Here is a 17,352-nt window from a genome sequence, read left to right on the forward strand (position 1 = left end):
TTATGGCAGAGGCAATAATTTGTTCAGATACTTGAGGAACACAGCTCTCTTAACCCAGATAAACTATAGATGCTTCTCATTGTATTTGTCTAATTTTTCCTAATAATAAAATTCACAGTTAGAATCATGATGAAGTTGTAACAATGCATTTGCAAGTTGCTTCCCTTTTGTATAGTCCTAATAGCTGACCTCATCTTCTTGCAAGATGGAATCAGTCTTGATACTGATATTTCATCAGTACCTGCTGCTCCTTTAATTTGAAGGGTAATGAGCTACTAAACCCAGGCTAGTCCTCTTCATTTTTTACCTGGCTTCCCTTATTTGAGTTCTTTATCAAGTCCTATATCTGAGTATACTTCCTCCTCCGTTTTTCAGTCCCCCTTCAATTGTTGTCTTCTGCAGATGCATTGAACAAAGGGTACAGAAGAAAGGGTCTAAAGATATAAATCTGAGAAAAGAACTATTGGGGAAAAAAAGGCCTGAAACAGAGAAAATAGAACACTGGACTTTGGAGTCAAGAATATCTAAGTTCAAATCTTGTGTCTTTGTGTGATCCTTGCCCCCAATTAGTTCTTCATCTGTAAAATGTAAAGAGTGAACTCAATGGCCTCTAAGATTCCTACTGGCTTGAAATCTATGATCTTATAACTAAATGTATAATTAAAAATTCCAGTTGCAGTCAAATATGTGATATTCAAGGGTTTTCAGTATTGCCTGACTTTTTATGACCCCATTTGGAATTTTCTTGGCAAAGATATTAGAGTGGTTTTCCATTTCCTTCTCCAGATCACTTTCTAGATGAGAAAACTGAGGCAAACAGGTTTAAGAGACTTGCCCAGGTCACACAGCTAGTAAGAATATGAGGCCAAATTTGAACTCAGGAAGAGGAGTCTTTCTGACTCCAGACCTGTTACTCTACCCACTGTGCTACCTATCTACTCAAAATATAAATGATCTAGTTTTATTTGTTTGGAACGTGTTTTGTAGTTGTTTTCATATAATTGCTGTGTTTGTTTTGGTAGATAGATTCCTAAGTATTTTATATTGTCTAAGGGTGATTTTAAATGGTGTTTCTCTTTCTACCTCTTGCTGCTGTGATGTGTTGGAAATATATAGAAATGCTGATGATTTATATGCATTTATTTTGTATCCTGCAACTTTTCTAAAGTTGTTGATTATTTCTTAAAGCTTCTTATTTGATTCTCTAGGATTTTTTAAGTATACCATCATATCATCTGCAAAGCTTAGTCTCCTCCTTGCCTATTTTGATACCTTCAATTTCTTTTTCTTCTCTAATTGCTACTGCTAGTGTTTCTAGTACTATGTTGAATAATAGAGGTGATAATGGGTATCCTTGTTTCACTCCTGATCTTATTGGGAAGGCTTCTAATTTATCCCCATTGCATATGATGCTTGTTGATGGTTTTAGGTATATACTGTTTATTATTTTTTAGGAAAGGTCCTTCTATTCCTATACTTTCCAGGGTTTTCAATAGGAATGGATGCTGTATTTTGTCAAAGGCTTTTTCAGCATCTATTGAAATAATCATGTGATTTTTGTTTGTTAGATTGATGATATGGTCAATTACGTAGATGGCTTTCCTAATGTTGAACCATCCTTGCATTACTAGCATAAATCCCACCTGATCATGGTGGATGATCCTCTTGATTACTTGCTGGAGTCTCTTTGCTAGTATTCTATTTAAGATTTTTGCATCTATGTTCATTAGGGAGATTGGTCTGTAGTTTTCTTTCTCTGTTTTTGGTCTACCTGGCTTTGGAATCAGTGCCATATTTGTGTCATAAAAGGAATTTGGTAGGACTCCTTCTTTGCTTATTATATCAAATAATTTGTATAGTATTGGGATTAGTTGCTCTTTGAATGTCTGATAGAATTCACTTGTGAATCCATCAGGCCCTGGCAATTTTTTCTTAGGGAGTTCTTTGATGGCTTGTTCAATTTCTTTTTCTGATATGGGATTATTTAGATATTCTATTTCTTCTGCTGTTAATCTAGGCAATTTGTATTTTTGTAAATATTCATCCATATCTCCTAGATTGCTATATTTGTTGCCATATAATTGGGCAAAATAGTTTTTAATGATTGCCTTAATTTCCCCTTCATTAGAAGTGAGGTCTCCCTTTTCATCTTTGATACTGTCAATTTGGTTTTCTTCTTTCTAGATCTAAACAATTGGAAAAACATTGATTGCTCATGGGTAGGACGAGCTAACATAATAAAAATGACCATTCTACCCAAATTAATTTACCTATTTAGCTCCATATCTATCAAACTACCAAAAAACTTTTTTACTGAATTAGGAAAAACTATAACAAAGTTCATTTGGAATAACAAAAGATCAAGAATATCAAGGGAAATAATGAAAAAAAATGTGAAGGAAGGGGGCCTAGCAGTACCAGATATTAAACTATACTATAAAGCAGCAGTCATCAAAACAATATGGTACTGGCTAAGAGACAGAGAGGAGGATCAGTGGAATAGACTTGGGGTAAATGACATCAGCAAGACAGTGTATGATAAACCCAAAGAGCCCAACTTTTGGGACATGAATCCACTATTTGACAAAAACTGCTGAGAAATTTGGAAAACAATATGGGAGAGATTAGGTTTAGATCAACATCTCACACCCTACACCAAGATAAATTCAGAATGGGTGAATGACTTGAATATAAAGAGGGAAACTATAAATAAGTTAAGTGAACACAGAATAGTATACTTGTCAGATCTCTGGGAAAGGAAAGATTTTAAAACCAAGCAAGAGTTAGAGAAAATTACAAAATGTAAATTAAATGGTTTTGATTATATTAAACTAAAAAGCTTTTATACAAAAAAAAACAATGCAGCCAAAATCAGAAGGGAATCAACAAATTGGGAAAAAATCTTTATAACAAAAAACTCTTACAGGGGTCTAATTACTCAAATATACAAGGAGTTAAAGCAGTTGTATAAAAAATCAAGCCATTCCCCAATTGATAAATGGGCAAGAGACATGAATAGGCAATTTTCAGGTAAAGAAATCAAAAGTATCAATAAGCACATGAGAAAGTGTTCTAAATCTCTAATAATTAGAGAAATGCAAATCAAAACAACTCTGAGGTATCACCTCACACCTAGCAGATTGGCTAAAATGAAAGAAGGGGAGAGTAATGAATGCTGGAGAGGATGTGGAAAAATTGGGACATTGATGCATTTTTGGTGGAGTTGTGAACTGATCCAACCATTCTGAATGGCAATTTGGAACTATGCTCAAAGGGCTATAAAAGAATGCCTGCCCTTTGATCCAGCCATACCATTGTTGGGTTTGTACCCCAAAGAGATCATAGATAAACAGACTTGTATGAAAATATTTATAGCTGCGCTTTTTGTGGTGGCAAAAAACTGGAAAATGAGGGTATGTCCTTCAATTGGGGAATGGCTAAACAAATTGTGGTATATGCTGGTGATGGAATACTATTGTGCTCAAAGGAATAATAAACTGGAAGAATTCCATGTGAATTGGAAAGACCTCCAGGAATTGATTCAGAGCAGAAGGAGAAGAGCCAGAAGAACATTGTACACAGAGACCAATACATTGTAGTAAAATAGAAGGTAATGGACTTCTGTACTAGCAGCAATGCAATGATCCAGGACAATTCTGAGGGATTTATGGAAAAGAATGCTACCCACATTCAGAGGAAGAACAGCAGGAGTGGAAACACAGAAGAAAAGCAACTGCTTGAACACATAGGTTGAGGCAGACATGATTGGGGATTTTGATTCGAAACTACCACACCAATGCAATGATCAAGAATTTGGAAATAGGTCTTGATCAATGACACATGTTAAAACCAGGGGAAATGCGCATCGGCCAGGGGTAGGGGGTAGGGTGAGGGGTGAAGGGGAAAGTAGGAGCATGAAACATGTAACCATGTTAACTTTACTAAAAAATGAATATTAATAAATGTTTAAATTTTAAAAATGGGGAAAAAAAAGAAATGAAACCCTGCAAAATAAATGGCATTTAGATTCACGTGAATGCAAGAATGTTAGAGATGTAATCTTAGAGATTATCTAATCCAATCTTTCCCCTTACCCCATTTTATAGATGAAGAGACTGTAAGTTCTAAAATTAATATTCAGTGCCTCCAAAGTATGATATTTATAAGGATTTATTAATATAAAATTAGATAGGTAGAGAAGCGTGGGGAAATAGTCTCTACTCATCCCCTGTAACCTACCAATTATTGGTAAATATTATGGGACTATGATTAATGTCTCAAAAGTATCAATAAGCACTCAAAAGTATCAATAAGTCTGATTCCAGGAGAAGGGAGCAAAAGAGTTACAAAGTCATAGAGACCGACTGAGAATCTTCGAAGTGCCAAGGAACAAAAGGTAATGCAGGCCATGCCAATCCAGGTGGGATTGAGGAAGTTCTATGCCAATACTGAAGGGCTTGAAACTAGTGTTTGAGTTTGGGGTTGCAGCTTTTCTGACATATTTTAGAGGCCAGACTTCCCCTGAGCTTCTTCCCTAGCCAAGCACCTAAGATTGGCTATCATTATGGCTCATCCCTGAGAAGGTGCAGGCAAATCAGATCAGGGAGAGACACTTCCCTTGCACACAAATTTGGTCCTGTTATTTCTCTTATATATAGAATGGCAACTTTCTGTAGTCCTGGCTCCTGAATAGGAAATTGCAAACTGCTTATTTCACTTTAATTGGGCCTTGATTCAAGGACCTGTTTTAAGTTTATTTTTTTTTACATTTTTTGCACATAAGACTTAGTTGTTTTACACTTCATTCACAAGTTAATTTTTTCTCTTTTATTTGGATTTTATTTTTTTTTTATTTCTTTTTGCCAATTGACTCATACAACCCCATAACTCAGCCATGTATCCTTAGCTGATCTGGGTGTTGACCTTAACCCTCCTCAGGGAAGAATGTGTATAATTCTCCTCAGAAGGGAATGTATGTTTTATAATCTATAATGTAAAGTTTAAATTCTTTTGAGAGTAATTTCAGGATAAGAAGTTTTCTATCTCCCCAGCCAATGAACCTGTTTGAAGAAGGCACCATGAAGATGCTTGAAGAACCTACATTGCATTGTGAAGATCCAAAATGAACTTTGGGGTGCAGTTGATTGAACTATGAGGAGTTGAATGCATTATTTTTAATGTACACTCTTATGCCAAAGGGGTCTGCCCCTAATTGGCTTTTTGTCAATGCAGCTAGCAATCATTGGTTCATTATTATTATCCTCTTTTCTTTTTATCCCCAAATTTCTGTAATTTAAAAGTTAGTTATGTTTACAAGAGCATTTGAGGAGACCCATCTCTCTCTGCTCTTCAGGGGGGAATGTGATATTGGAAATTTGGGGTTCCTTGAACTGATCTTGAGATCCTTAATCTAAACTTTCTATAGACATTTGGATTTCAAGCTACATTTCCCATGATTCAACTTGCTTCCTGTCCTTATGTGGTGATGTAAGCTAACATAAAATAGGAGCATAAGACTCAGAACAGGATTGGTTCTCACTCTCTTTCCTATGAAGCAGCCAGGGGGAAGCCATGGCTTGGCATTTGAATGAGCTCTTAGCAGGCATGTAGCTTTTTAATTATCAATATGGATTACAATAAAACCCTAATATTTTAAAATATATCCTTGTATATCATTTTTATTTGTAACAAAACTAAGGCTGGTTGAGATGAAGTGACTTACCAAGGACACAGAGATAAAAAGGAGGACTTTGAGTCACCCTATCTGACTCCAAGTTCACTGCAGATTCACTTAAAACCTTGTGTCAGCTGAAACATTCATTTATTCACCTAGAAATACTAGTTAATTTTTCCTAGCTTATTTGCACAACAAACCAATTTTTTAATGAAACAAAAGGCTCAAATTAACTTTGAAAGAGAAAATATGTTTGCTTGAGAATTAGAAAGATACCTTGATATTAGTGCTGGCCTTGCTTACTTGCAATAATCACAAGTGGTCCTTTAACATTTTGAGTTACTTTAGACAGTAACATTGAGAAGATAGAAGATGTTGGAGAGAAGAAAGATCTGCCTGATTAATTCTTAATAAGCCAAAGTAGATGCTAGAAAGAGGCACTGCCACATGGAAATGATTTAGACAACAAAATGGAAATAGTCTATTGGATCAGTTTCAATCATAACTATAGTGATATGATATGATAGCTCCCACAGAATATTAAGAGGAAAGATTTTCTCTCATTGTTTGAGCTTTATGATTTTTATTGTATTGTGATTTGTTTAATAATATAAGACTTAAGATCTTATTTTGGGGGTCAGCTAGATGGATCAATGGATAGACAGTAAGGACCAAAGACAGGCAGTCCTAGTTCAAATCTAGCCTCAGACACTTTCTAGCTGGATATCCCTAAGCAGCTCCCTTAATGCAATTGCCTAGCCCTTACTCTGGTCTTCTATCTTAGAATCCATAGGAATTAGTACCTATTAGTACCAATTTCAAGACAGAAGGTAAGGGTTTAAATTATTTTTTTAAATAACTTTTTTAAGCTGGAAAGATCTACATGAATTGATGAAGAGCAAATAAGTAGAACCAGGAGAACATTGTATACAGTAACAGCAATATTGTATGATGATCAACTGTGAAAGATGTAGTTCCTCTCAGTAATACAATGATCTGAGACAATTATGAGGGACTTAGGACAAAGAATGCTATCCACCTCCAGAGAAAGAACTGTTGGAATCAGATGCGGATCAAAGCATACTATCTTTCACATTAGTTTATTTACAGTTTTATTCTGGATTTTGGGTATTATTTGAGTATTTTTTTTACAATAATGGCCAATGTGGAAGGATGTTTTGCCTGACAATACATGTATAACCTAGATCAATTTGCTTAACATCTCTAAGTGAGGGTGGTAGGGTGGAAGGGAGTGAGGGAGACAATTTGGATCTGATAATTTCAGAAAATGTATGTTGTATAATATAGGATTTTAGCATTGCCATGTTGGTTTACAGTTGAAAATTATTATTAGATGTAATTGGGAAAATAAAATGTTTAATAAAAAAGAACTTTTCCCCTTGATTGAAACAAAAGACCTATTTAAGTTGAAGAATCAGTCAATGAATAATCAATCAATCAACAAGACTTTGTCAGACAATGTACTAGGAGACGTGAAAGAGTTCCTGCCCTACAGGAAATTACATGTTTATTCCCAATCAACGTTTCCAGACTGATAATAGATTTATTCCCCTCCATGGATACTGCAAGCCATCCAAACTGGCTTTCTCATTGTCCCACAAGCATGGTGCCCCATCTCTCACTCCCAGGGTTTTTCACAGATTGTCCACTACGTCTGGAATGCAATCCCTGATTACCTTTGAATTTCTCAAAATTCCTAGATTCCTTCAAAGCTTGATTCAAGTACCATCTTCTATTTAAGATCTTTCCTGGTCCAGCTTCCTCCCCTGCCAGCAGCTGATCAGTCCTTTTCCTCAAAATGCCCTTATATCGCTATATACAAAACATATACAATTATGTAATCTATATATGTAAAATATTTATCAATGCACATTTTTGTCTCCCAGATAGAATTAAACTTCTATAATGCATTGTTGGACTTATTAAATGCCCATTGATTATTTATTTGAAAAAAGAGAGGCTGAGAACTGTTCTCTGAATCAGAAAGATTGAGGTTCTAGTTCTGTCTTTGATAAGTATCAGCTGGATGACCTTAGCCAGGTCACTTTTTAGTGCTCCTCTCAAATCCTCTAAAACTGTAAGTTGCTGAACTCTTGAAGAACTGCATTAGAATAAGGAGTTCCCTACATTAGTGTCCATCACAGGTCTGGACCAAGGGTAAAGGAACATGGAATAAATGAACATATAACATTACATTATATGATTACATCATATTATACATGATATAAATCATATTATGCTTCCAATAAAATTAGATGTAATTAATAATAATATCATAATATAAACATATAATTCAGAATATAGAAAAATGTTCTATGTTTCTCTCATGCCCCTATTTATTATGGCTTAGTTTTAAGAACATTGATGTTAAAATGACCCTGAGGTTTTCTTCATTCTTAGAATTTCAAAAAAGAAAAGCAAAACACCTATTATGCTAGTTTGCAGAAGGTATTTCCTGATCTAGGAGTTCCCTAAACCAATGAGATCACACACCCAGCCGCACCTTGTGACAGTCAACAGAACAGACTAATGCCTACAAAGAGATACAAATTCCTACTTCTTTTACTGATACAAATAGTGACATGAAACATTTGAAATATACTTTTTTTTGCCCAGAATAGTTGGGGAATAATTAAGTCTTTTTTTCTAATTATAATTCCTTGTAATAGGAATTGGTTTAGAGAATTTCCAGATAAGGAAACTCCCTCTACCATTGCACATCTTCTCCACAGTCTTAGAGTTACCCAGACACCATGATGGTAAGAACTTGCCCAGGATCACATAGCCAGTATAAGTCAAAGGTAGAAACTGAACTCACCTCTTCCTGGCTCAGGGATCAATTCTCTATCCATGTTACCAAGGTCCCACCTGCAAGCCTAACCCCCTTAGTGGGTGAGTTCCTTCTGGAGCCCCCATTTTGTAGAGAGGCCAAGTAACTGACTTTGCCTTTTTTAAGATATCTCTTGTAAGTCTTCCCAATAAGATCAGGAATGAAGCAAGGATGCTCATTATCACCTCTGTGATTTAATATTGTATTAGAAATGCTAGTAGTCACAATTAGAGAAGAAAAAGAAATTAAAGGGATTAAAATGGTCAATGAGGAGACTAAACTATCACTCTTTGCAGTTGATATGATGGTCAACTTAAATAATCCTAGAAAATCAGCTAAATAATAACTTTAGCAAAGTTGCAGGGTACAAAATAAAATCACATAAATCCTCAGCATTTCTATATATTTCCAACAAAACTCAGCAGCAAGAATTAGAAAGAGAAACTCCATTTAAAATCACTCTAGACAATATAAAATATTTAGGAATCTATTTGCCAAGACAAACAAAGGAATTATATAAACACTGTAAAAAGGAAATTGGGAAAAACCATCTAAAAGTGTATATATTTCTATGGACAAGGGAAATGTATCAAAACTACATTTCCCGTGATCCAACATGGTCCAACTGGTTTCCGTCTCCAACGTCTTGACGCAGGGGAGAGCTTAAATCTCATGGGTTAGGAGGGAGTGGCTCTCTTTTGCGAGTAGGCCATGGCCAGGAAACAGGAGAGAGTAATGGAGGTGGCGGCAGTTTTGAATGCTTACAAGCGCGTGGTCTAATGATTTTATCTATCAACATGGCTTTAATTAAAATACTAATTTATATATTTATACAAGCCTTTATCATTTTTAATATTTATAACACAACTACAAAACACTTTTCACACAATTAAAACTAGCTCTAAATAATTGAGAAAACATTAATTGCTCATGGATAGGATAGGCTAATATAATAAAAATGACAATCCTGTCCAAATTAATTTACTTATTCAGTGCCATACCTATCAAATTACCAAAAAACTTTTTTATAGAATTAGGAAAAAATCATAGCAAAATTAATCTGGGAGAACAAAAGATCAAGACTATCAAGGGAAATAATGAAAAAAAAATGTATAGTATGGGGACCTAGCAGTACCAGATATTAACTTGTACTCTAAAGCAGTGGTCATCAAAACTATATGGTATCGGTGTGTAATTAGGATCTGTACCCTAAAACGACAACTCCCAACACCACATTCTGTAGGAGAGAGGGGTGCTGGGACTTGTAGTTTTAGGGTACAGATCCTAATTACATACTGGCTAAGAGATAGAAGGGTGGATCAATGAACTAGGGATAAATGAACTCAGCAAGATAGTATTTGATAAACCCAAAGATCCCAGATTTTGGGACAAGAGCTCACCATTTGATAGAAACTGCTGGGAAAAATTGAAAAACAGTATGAAAAAATCAGGTTTAGATCAACATCTCACACCTTATACCAAGATAAATTCAAAATGGGTTAATGACTTAAATATAAAGAGTGAAATTATAAGTAAATTAGGTGAAAAAAAATAAATTAGGTGAACATAGAAAAGTACACCTGTCAAATCTGTGAAAAAGGAAGGAATTTAAGACCAAGCAAGAACTTGTACAAAAATATTCATAGCTGCACTCTTTGTAGTGGCAAAAAACTGGGGCCTGCTTTGGGGCTAACCCTCTGCCCACTCAGAATGCAATTATGGCTACTATGACTATTAGATTAGAAGGTAATAACAGAACAATGAGGCTTTATTCAACAACAAACATTTAAGGGACAGTATGTGGCCTACTATAGAAGGATTATCAGTTACCATAAAACTTAACAGTATGAAAATATAATTAACCATAAAACTACAAAATTTGGCACCAGGAAGGGAAGGGAAAGGAGGGAGAGAAATAAGTTTGATTCTATAACTTTGGAAAACTTGTGTGGAAATGTATTACATGTAATTGGTTAAAAAAAAAAAAATTAAATAAATAAATAAATAAATAAGCAAACAAACAAACAAATAAATATATCATTTTGATTCAGAACACACTTAAGTAACATGGAGAATTTTTGGTACCATTACAAGCATAAATTATAATTTGACTATAGATATATAGAAATACCGGTCATTAAGTTTTTGGGTTAATTAGGCACCAAATTACCAAACACGTCTGTACTTTGGAAAAATCCACTTCATTAGCATAGATCGATAGGTGGATAGGAGGAAAGGACCTTGAATAGCATCTAATCCAATGCCTTCATTTTACAAAGGGGGAAATTGAGTCCCAGGCAGACCAAATGATGTCTTGCCTAAGATTACACACATAGTAAGCACCAGAGGCAGGATTTGTACCCATGTCCTTTTAGTCCAAGGCTAATGCTTTTTCACTATATCATGTTTGTGTGAATTTATTTGTATACTTTCAGGAACCCATCCCACATGCAAATCCAATGCCTTAGTTCTAGAAAGGTCTGAAAGTCAATCATTTTCTTTCAGCCTTGCTTTAAAAATAACTGTCAGCTTAGTATTAAGCCAAGATTTTTCTTCTAGCAAAGTCAGCTAGATGAAGTACAATCTATTGCTATGTATTTGCCAATACTATTGCTTGAAATACTAAATTCAGATTGGGGAAAGAATAATGTTGGTAATCATTTGTCTTGAGAAAGGAACATTCAATTTGTAAACCATATAGCCTTGAGCTGTTAGAAAACCAACTGTTGACCTTTAAAATGTATGGTTTGATTTTTTTTTAAGGAAAAAATGCTATTTCGACCCTCAGAGGAGCTCATATTTCATCAAGATACATGGTACAATAACATATGGACAATTATTATATCAGCACAAATCCACACATTTCTAAATATGAAAAGAGCAAAAAAAACCAATCATTTATGGAAAGAAGCCAATATATTGGGGAAAAGAGTTTGAGTTCCCTCTCAACTGATATAACAGCGTTATCCAAATTTATTTTCCATTCTCTGGCTTTGATTTTCTTCTTTTGCATAACAAAATAAGTTCATGTCACGTTGTTTAGGAAATGAGGTGAAATATTTAAGAAAAAAATTACTTAAAGTCTGATTAAAGCAACCAAGATATTATTTGATTTTGATTCTCTTTTCCCCCAAATTTCCCAAATTCTTGAATACATTATTATTACTGTCATGGTTACCATTCTAAGTCAAGTTTTTGCTTCTACCTTTTCAGTCCTGGTATAAGCATAATAAGTTTAATAGATTAAGATAAAATAGGTGAAACTGAAACAAAATGCACAAGGATACAATCCCTTCCTGGAAAGAGGATTTTGTGGCGAACCATTTCTCCCATAATGCATCCTACAGACCATATATCCACTAGAACAACAGAGATTAGGAAAATGAAGATGGGGAGGGAAAAAAAAAAGCAAAGTTAACTAAGACAATTTATTCTTAAAAGAAGGGGGAAAGCAGATTGATTAGAAAACACCATTTTTTACTTCCCATTGAGCAAGGACCAAAAGAGGAGGGGGAAAGAATTCAGCATAAACACTGATAAAATAGCTGCAATTGTAAGAACTTAGATTAAATCAACAAACAATTCTTTCATATTTAGAATGCTTCATCTAAGTTAGATGAACAAGCTTTTTCTCAGATAGTTTCTCTGACACTAGTAATAGAAAAAAAAGAATTAAACTAAAAGGAACCCCCAAACAAGATCAACTAATTGAAAGGGTATTTACATTAAAGATATCTGTAATTTTTCAAAGTAAAGCAAATGGCTAATAAACTACTAAACCCAACTCAAGAAAGGGGAAATTTCTCATTATTTTTCAATCTCCTCTAAAATAACTACAACTTGAGTAAGTACTCTTTGATCATTATCTATATCCATTCAGATTGAAAAAAGCATTGATTAGCATGGGCAGGGAATTGTTAACATTTTAGCTCTGTCTAATAATCTGTGGTGTGTACTAAGAATTGCAGTTCTCAGACTTGGACCTTGAAAAACTATAAAAAGACCTAAAATTCCCTGAAAAATTTCAATCCCTAGAAACTCATTGCTTTCCCTTTCCCTCACAGAAATTTGGAATATTTATGGGCCAAAATTTAGACATTTTTCATCTTTCAAAAAAGAAAAATCTAAATCAAAATTCATACTGAGGGAGCCTTTTTATTACAAAGGCAAAAGGAATTTGGCTCTTTTTTCCAGATTTTCTGGAAAGGGTTTTTTTTTTTGTTTGTTTTTTTTTTTTTGCGCCATCTGGAATTCTCATTAACTGTTTTTATAAGTTCCATAACTTTTTTCTCCTCATTTCCATCCCTCTTTTATTATGTAAAAAATGATAGCAAAAGAATTTTCCCCCTCTAAAATGAAATAAAGGTAAAAATATTTCTTTTAGGAAATGAGGGCGAAGTACTGGACACATTGGATGGTGGGAGCATGTGTTGCAGGTAAGAGATTAAATAGCTCCTTTCTGCTTGAAAGCTTTCATGCTTCTAAGGAGAGTAGAGTACCAGATGCTTGTGCTTAGTAGATCTGATACAATCAGCTATGAAATGAAATACGAATTTCTAAATCACTTATATAAGTCTTAAAGAGGGAAAGAGAAGAATAGAAAGGCCTAATGTCAATGTTACTGAAAATTTAGATCCTCAAATACACTTTCAATGCTTGTCTTTTAAAAAAAATTAGTTTCCTTTTAATCTAGAAAATTTATTTTGCTAAGTTTGAGAAGATTCCCCAAGCCCATCTGCCCCTAGCCCCAGCTTCTTTTTTCTTTCAATGATACACTTTTGTTTCATTTTGTGATTTGAAGAAAGTACTAGAATTCAACCATTTTTGGTAAAAATGTCTCAGAGCTCAGATCCTCTTGTCTTCAGTAATCATTATTGTCAAGTCTCCAAAAAGCTTGACAGTCTTTTTTCACATCTAAACAAAAGCACCAAAATGCTGCCTGTATATCATCCAGAATGTGTTTTCTCTAACAGGGACAGTAATTAATGTAGTCTTACAAAAAAAGTTCATCTAAAGAACTAAATGAAAGTCAATACCTTTTTTTTTTTAATTATAAAAATCTAAAATAAAAACTTCATGGGAGATTCATTTTATTAACAAACTAGAAGGTCCTTTTTTCAACAATTAAGTTTTTTAAAAGGAAGGAAGGAAACAAGTACTTACTACTATTTACTATGTAATTACTTGCCTACTATGTGCCAGGCACTGTTCTAAGCACTTTACAAATATTATCTCATTTTAGTCTTACCTCAGCCCTGTGAAGTAGGTGCTATTATCCGTGCTTTACTGATAAGGAAACTGAGGCAGATGTAAAGTAAATGACTTGCATATGGTCACACAGCTAGGAAGTATCTGGGTTCCAATTTGAACTCAATTCTTCTTGACTCCAGGCTCACTACTCTATCAACTCTATCACCTAGCTAACTCTAAAAGCAAGACTTATTTATATGTAATTCTCATTTAAAAGACAGTTATTGGCTTTCATTTAGTTCTGCAGCATTGTTGAGGCTTGTTTCAATATACTGCTTTATTTCCAAAGTTATTTGATCAAAGTGATAGAATACTATCTTTTTAAAGTTATGTTTCATCGATTGCACTTCTCAATTAACATAATTTTACTCAATGGATCCAATCTGCAAAATAACTTGGAGGTGTACTTATGTCTGATAATATTCATAAATATAGCATGTTATTTACATAAGGAGATCTTCTTGAGGGGAAAAATAGTATAAGAGACATTTAGGTTTAAATTTTTTATTGCATTTTTCTAAACAACTAAAGTCTTTAATGTAACTGACAGTAAAAATTAAAAATGACTTTCCATATCCTGAACAATTTAGTCTATTGACTTACTTATAGGAAAAGGAAGGTGGCATTTCTGCCAAGGATCTTGGAAATCTATTTTTAATTCCTTAATCATCCATCTGTCAAATGAAGAAAAGAAATGGATATAGTTTTTGCTCCCTTCTTTCTGGATTTTGAACTGAAGAACTATAGTATTTGGTTCCTCTGACAGTCTCAAATAAATCTTTCTTCATTTGGTATCTATAGTATAGGTATGATAATTAAAAGCTATCTTTATAATTGCTTATTCAGACTTTTTATCTAGAATTTCCTCCTTGTAACTATCTTGTAACTACTCTATAAAAGGCTCCATCTTTTCAGTTTCCTTTTGATTTCAAAAGTAATGAATCTAAACAGAAAATTTGCATAGCAAGCCAAATAGCCTATGTTTTTTTAAAGTTGCAAATGCGAATGAAAATCCAGTCTTTAAAAGATAAGTTCTTTTCCTTGCTATGTTTTGGGTCTGCTTATGGAGGCCATCCCTACCATTCTCTTTGTAGCCCATTCCCAGGATGACTTCTGGTGCTCTGTAATAACGTGTCACCACATATGGAGTCATCATGAAGCTTGTGCCTGCTGTCCTGGCCAGTCCAAAGTCTAGAATTTTCAATGTGCAGTCAGACTTTACCACAATGTTACTGGGCTTTAAATCCTGTCAAAAGGAACAAAGAAGAAAAGAGCCATCAATATTGAAAATGCTATTTTCCTTTTACCAGATTTGCATGGTAAGTTGGTCGGTATCATTGAATGACAATCTATTGCCCCCACAGTCTGGTTTAAGATGCAGTGAAGAACTAAAAAGGAAATAAAACGTGGTTCCTTTTCACAATTCATTTTTAAATTTATCCTTTAAAAAAATGCCTTCAGGAGCATCTTTACATCCTGAAAAGAAATTCACTATTATTGCTGTATGCTTTTACAAAATAACAACTTAACCTCCTCCTGGAGAAAAAAAAGAGTTTGTATCCCATCTTATTTATCATCACCCTTTAGGTTTCTCCATGTAGCCACAAGTCTACACTTGATGACTTCAATATCTGTTCAAGTGTTGAAAGAATAGTAATTGAGGGCAGCTCACTTTGTTCTATGAGACAAGGATGATCTCATTTCAATAGGACCTATTATCTCTGTTAATCAAATAACTGGGAAGAAAGAAAATGCTTTATAAGATGACTTCAGAAATGGACTCTCCACAAGATGATACATAACATAAAATATGAACTCCAGAAGAATCGCTATTTTTTTTCCTTTGCAAACAAGGTAAGGGATTCCTGCTGCTTAATCACAGCTTTACCAGTGCTAAGAAAAACCACAACTATTATTTGTTCCCTTCCTAACCATTATAACCCTTCTTTGTAATACTAAGGTAACTCATTCATCTTTAATAATTATGGGTTCTTACCCTGTGGATGATCCCAGCAGAGTGAAGGTGCTTGATGCCACATAACATTTGGTACAGGAGGTAAGACATGCGTTCATGGTCCAATTCCATTTGAATGACCTGGCACAAGTTTGCATCCATCAATTCCATCACAAGGTAACTGAAGAGTAAATCCTCAATGTTATTTCCAGATTACGAGATATAGAAATAAATTTGAAAATGAATGAAATATAGCATAATTGCATTAACCATGTTAGAATTTCCATGGAAATCATTGCTCATATTTCAACTTTCCACTTCTTGTAAATGAAGGACATTAAAAATGTTTCTAAGAATAAAATTGTAACTACCATTACCACAAAACTCATCCAGACAAAAGAAGCATTATTTTGGTTAAAGTTGAATTCATCTCCTGCTTATCAGTCTCTTTCAGTAATATCTGCTTATTAGGATTACAAACAGGGAGAAAAGTTTACATGACTCATTGTGGAAAAGTCCATGCTACATATTTAGGGCATGGCTCGAATCCTGAAAAGGCTGGCTATGGTCACATATACTTAATAGAGACCAGTATTTGAAAGAAATAATTATCATGGAGAGGGATACATAGAATCAACTATACTAATATTTATTTCTTTTTTCTTCACCTCAAAACTTGATTCTTGGAGGTAAAAAATACCCTTTGGGGAGTTTGGTGATGTTGATCCATCACTTTCAGAAGAGGATTAGTGACATTACTGGTGATGTCTTGACTTGCACATGAATTGGATTTCAGTGAGGCAGAGGTGCACCAAGTCATCAGCCTCACTCTTTCTTCCAGAATCATTAAAGTGCAGTGCCAATACAAATATCAGGATGACTGGTGAAGGCCCAGGATGCAGTAGATGACCTTCGTGTCTTTAATGCCTGACCAAGCTTTAAGCACTCTACAGTACTTGCTTCAGTCCCTTTCATGGCCATTGGAACAGACTATTCTCATCTGCCTATTCCACAGGGGGGAAGTCTTCACATAGTTGGGGTAGATGTCCCCCTAACTCACCTACTGGGTTTGAGACATGTTGGTTATCCTCAACCTGGTTTAGCCTGTCTGTCAAGACAGTTTTAATGGGGTATGACCAGCAAACATGCTACTGCTTCTTGGAGCAACAGGTGAAAGTTGGATGAAAAGTGGACACCAAAGGTGGATGAGCAGCCCTAAAAAAGACTCAGCAAGCCCTCACACCAGAGGGCTAGTCCTCTCTGAACACCTTAAACACGACTAAAGATAGGCAAATTCTCCAATCGAAAAGAAAACAACTAAGATTTTTTTCCTCTTAAGACTGAGAGTGTGAAGCTCCTTTTTTCTTTCTTTCTTTTTTAAATTAGATTTTATTTTATTTTATTTTCCTAAAGACATCTTCCATATCCTTTCTATCATGGATCATCAAGTTCCAAGCTCTCTGCTATTTTTTAGAGATGTCTGCTAAATCTTGTGTGATTCTGACCATGACTCCTTGACAACTTCTAGCTGATTGCTATGTTTTTGCTATGACTTGTAAGCTATGGATTTGGGCTACAATTATTTTGGGGGGAGTTTTAATTTTGGTATTTCTTTTAGGAAAT

General features: G+C 34.6%; 1 protein-coding gene across 3 annotated transcripts in view; it reads right to left on the reverse strand.

Annotated features, from left to right (window-relative positions):
- MAPK10 (mitogen-activated protein kinase 10) overlaps positions 1-17,352 on the reverse strand; it is a 110,647-nt gene that overhangs the window by 38,601 nt on the left and 54,694 nt on the right. For 2 of the 3 annotated variants that reach the window (XM_044680368.1, XM_044680369.1), the window contains 3 exons: positions 15,772-15,910; positions 14,856-15,021; positions 11,813-11,884 (listed from right to left, as the gene is read on the reverse strand). In XM_044680368.1, coding sequence (XP_044536303.1) covers positions 11,813-11,884; positions 14,856-15,021; positions 15,772-15,910 — 377 coding nt within the window. The remainder of the gene's footprint in view (positions 1-11,812; positions 11,885-14,855; positions 15,022-15,771; positions 15,911-17,352) is intronic. The other variant, XM_044680370.1, reaches the window with a different exon arrangement.

This window comes from Gracilinanus agilis, chromosome 6 (genome assembly GCF_016433145.1).
Source record: "Gracilinanus agilis isolate LMUSP501 chromosome 6, AgileGrace, whole genome shotgun sequence".
NCBI classification, from domain to species: Eukaryota; Metazoa; Chordata; class Mammalia; order Didelphimorphia; family Didelphidae; genus Gracilinanus; species Gracilinanus agilis.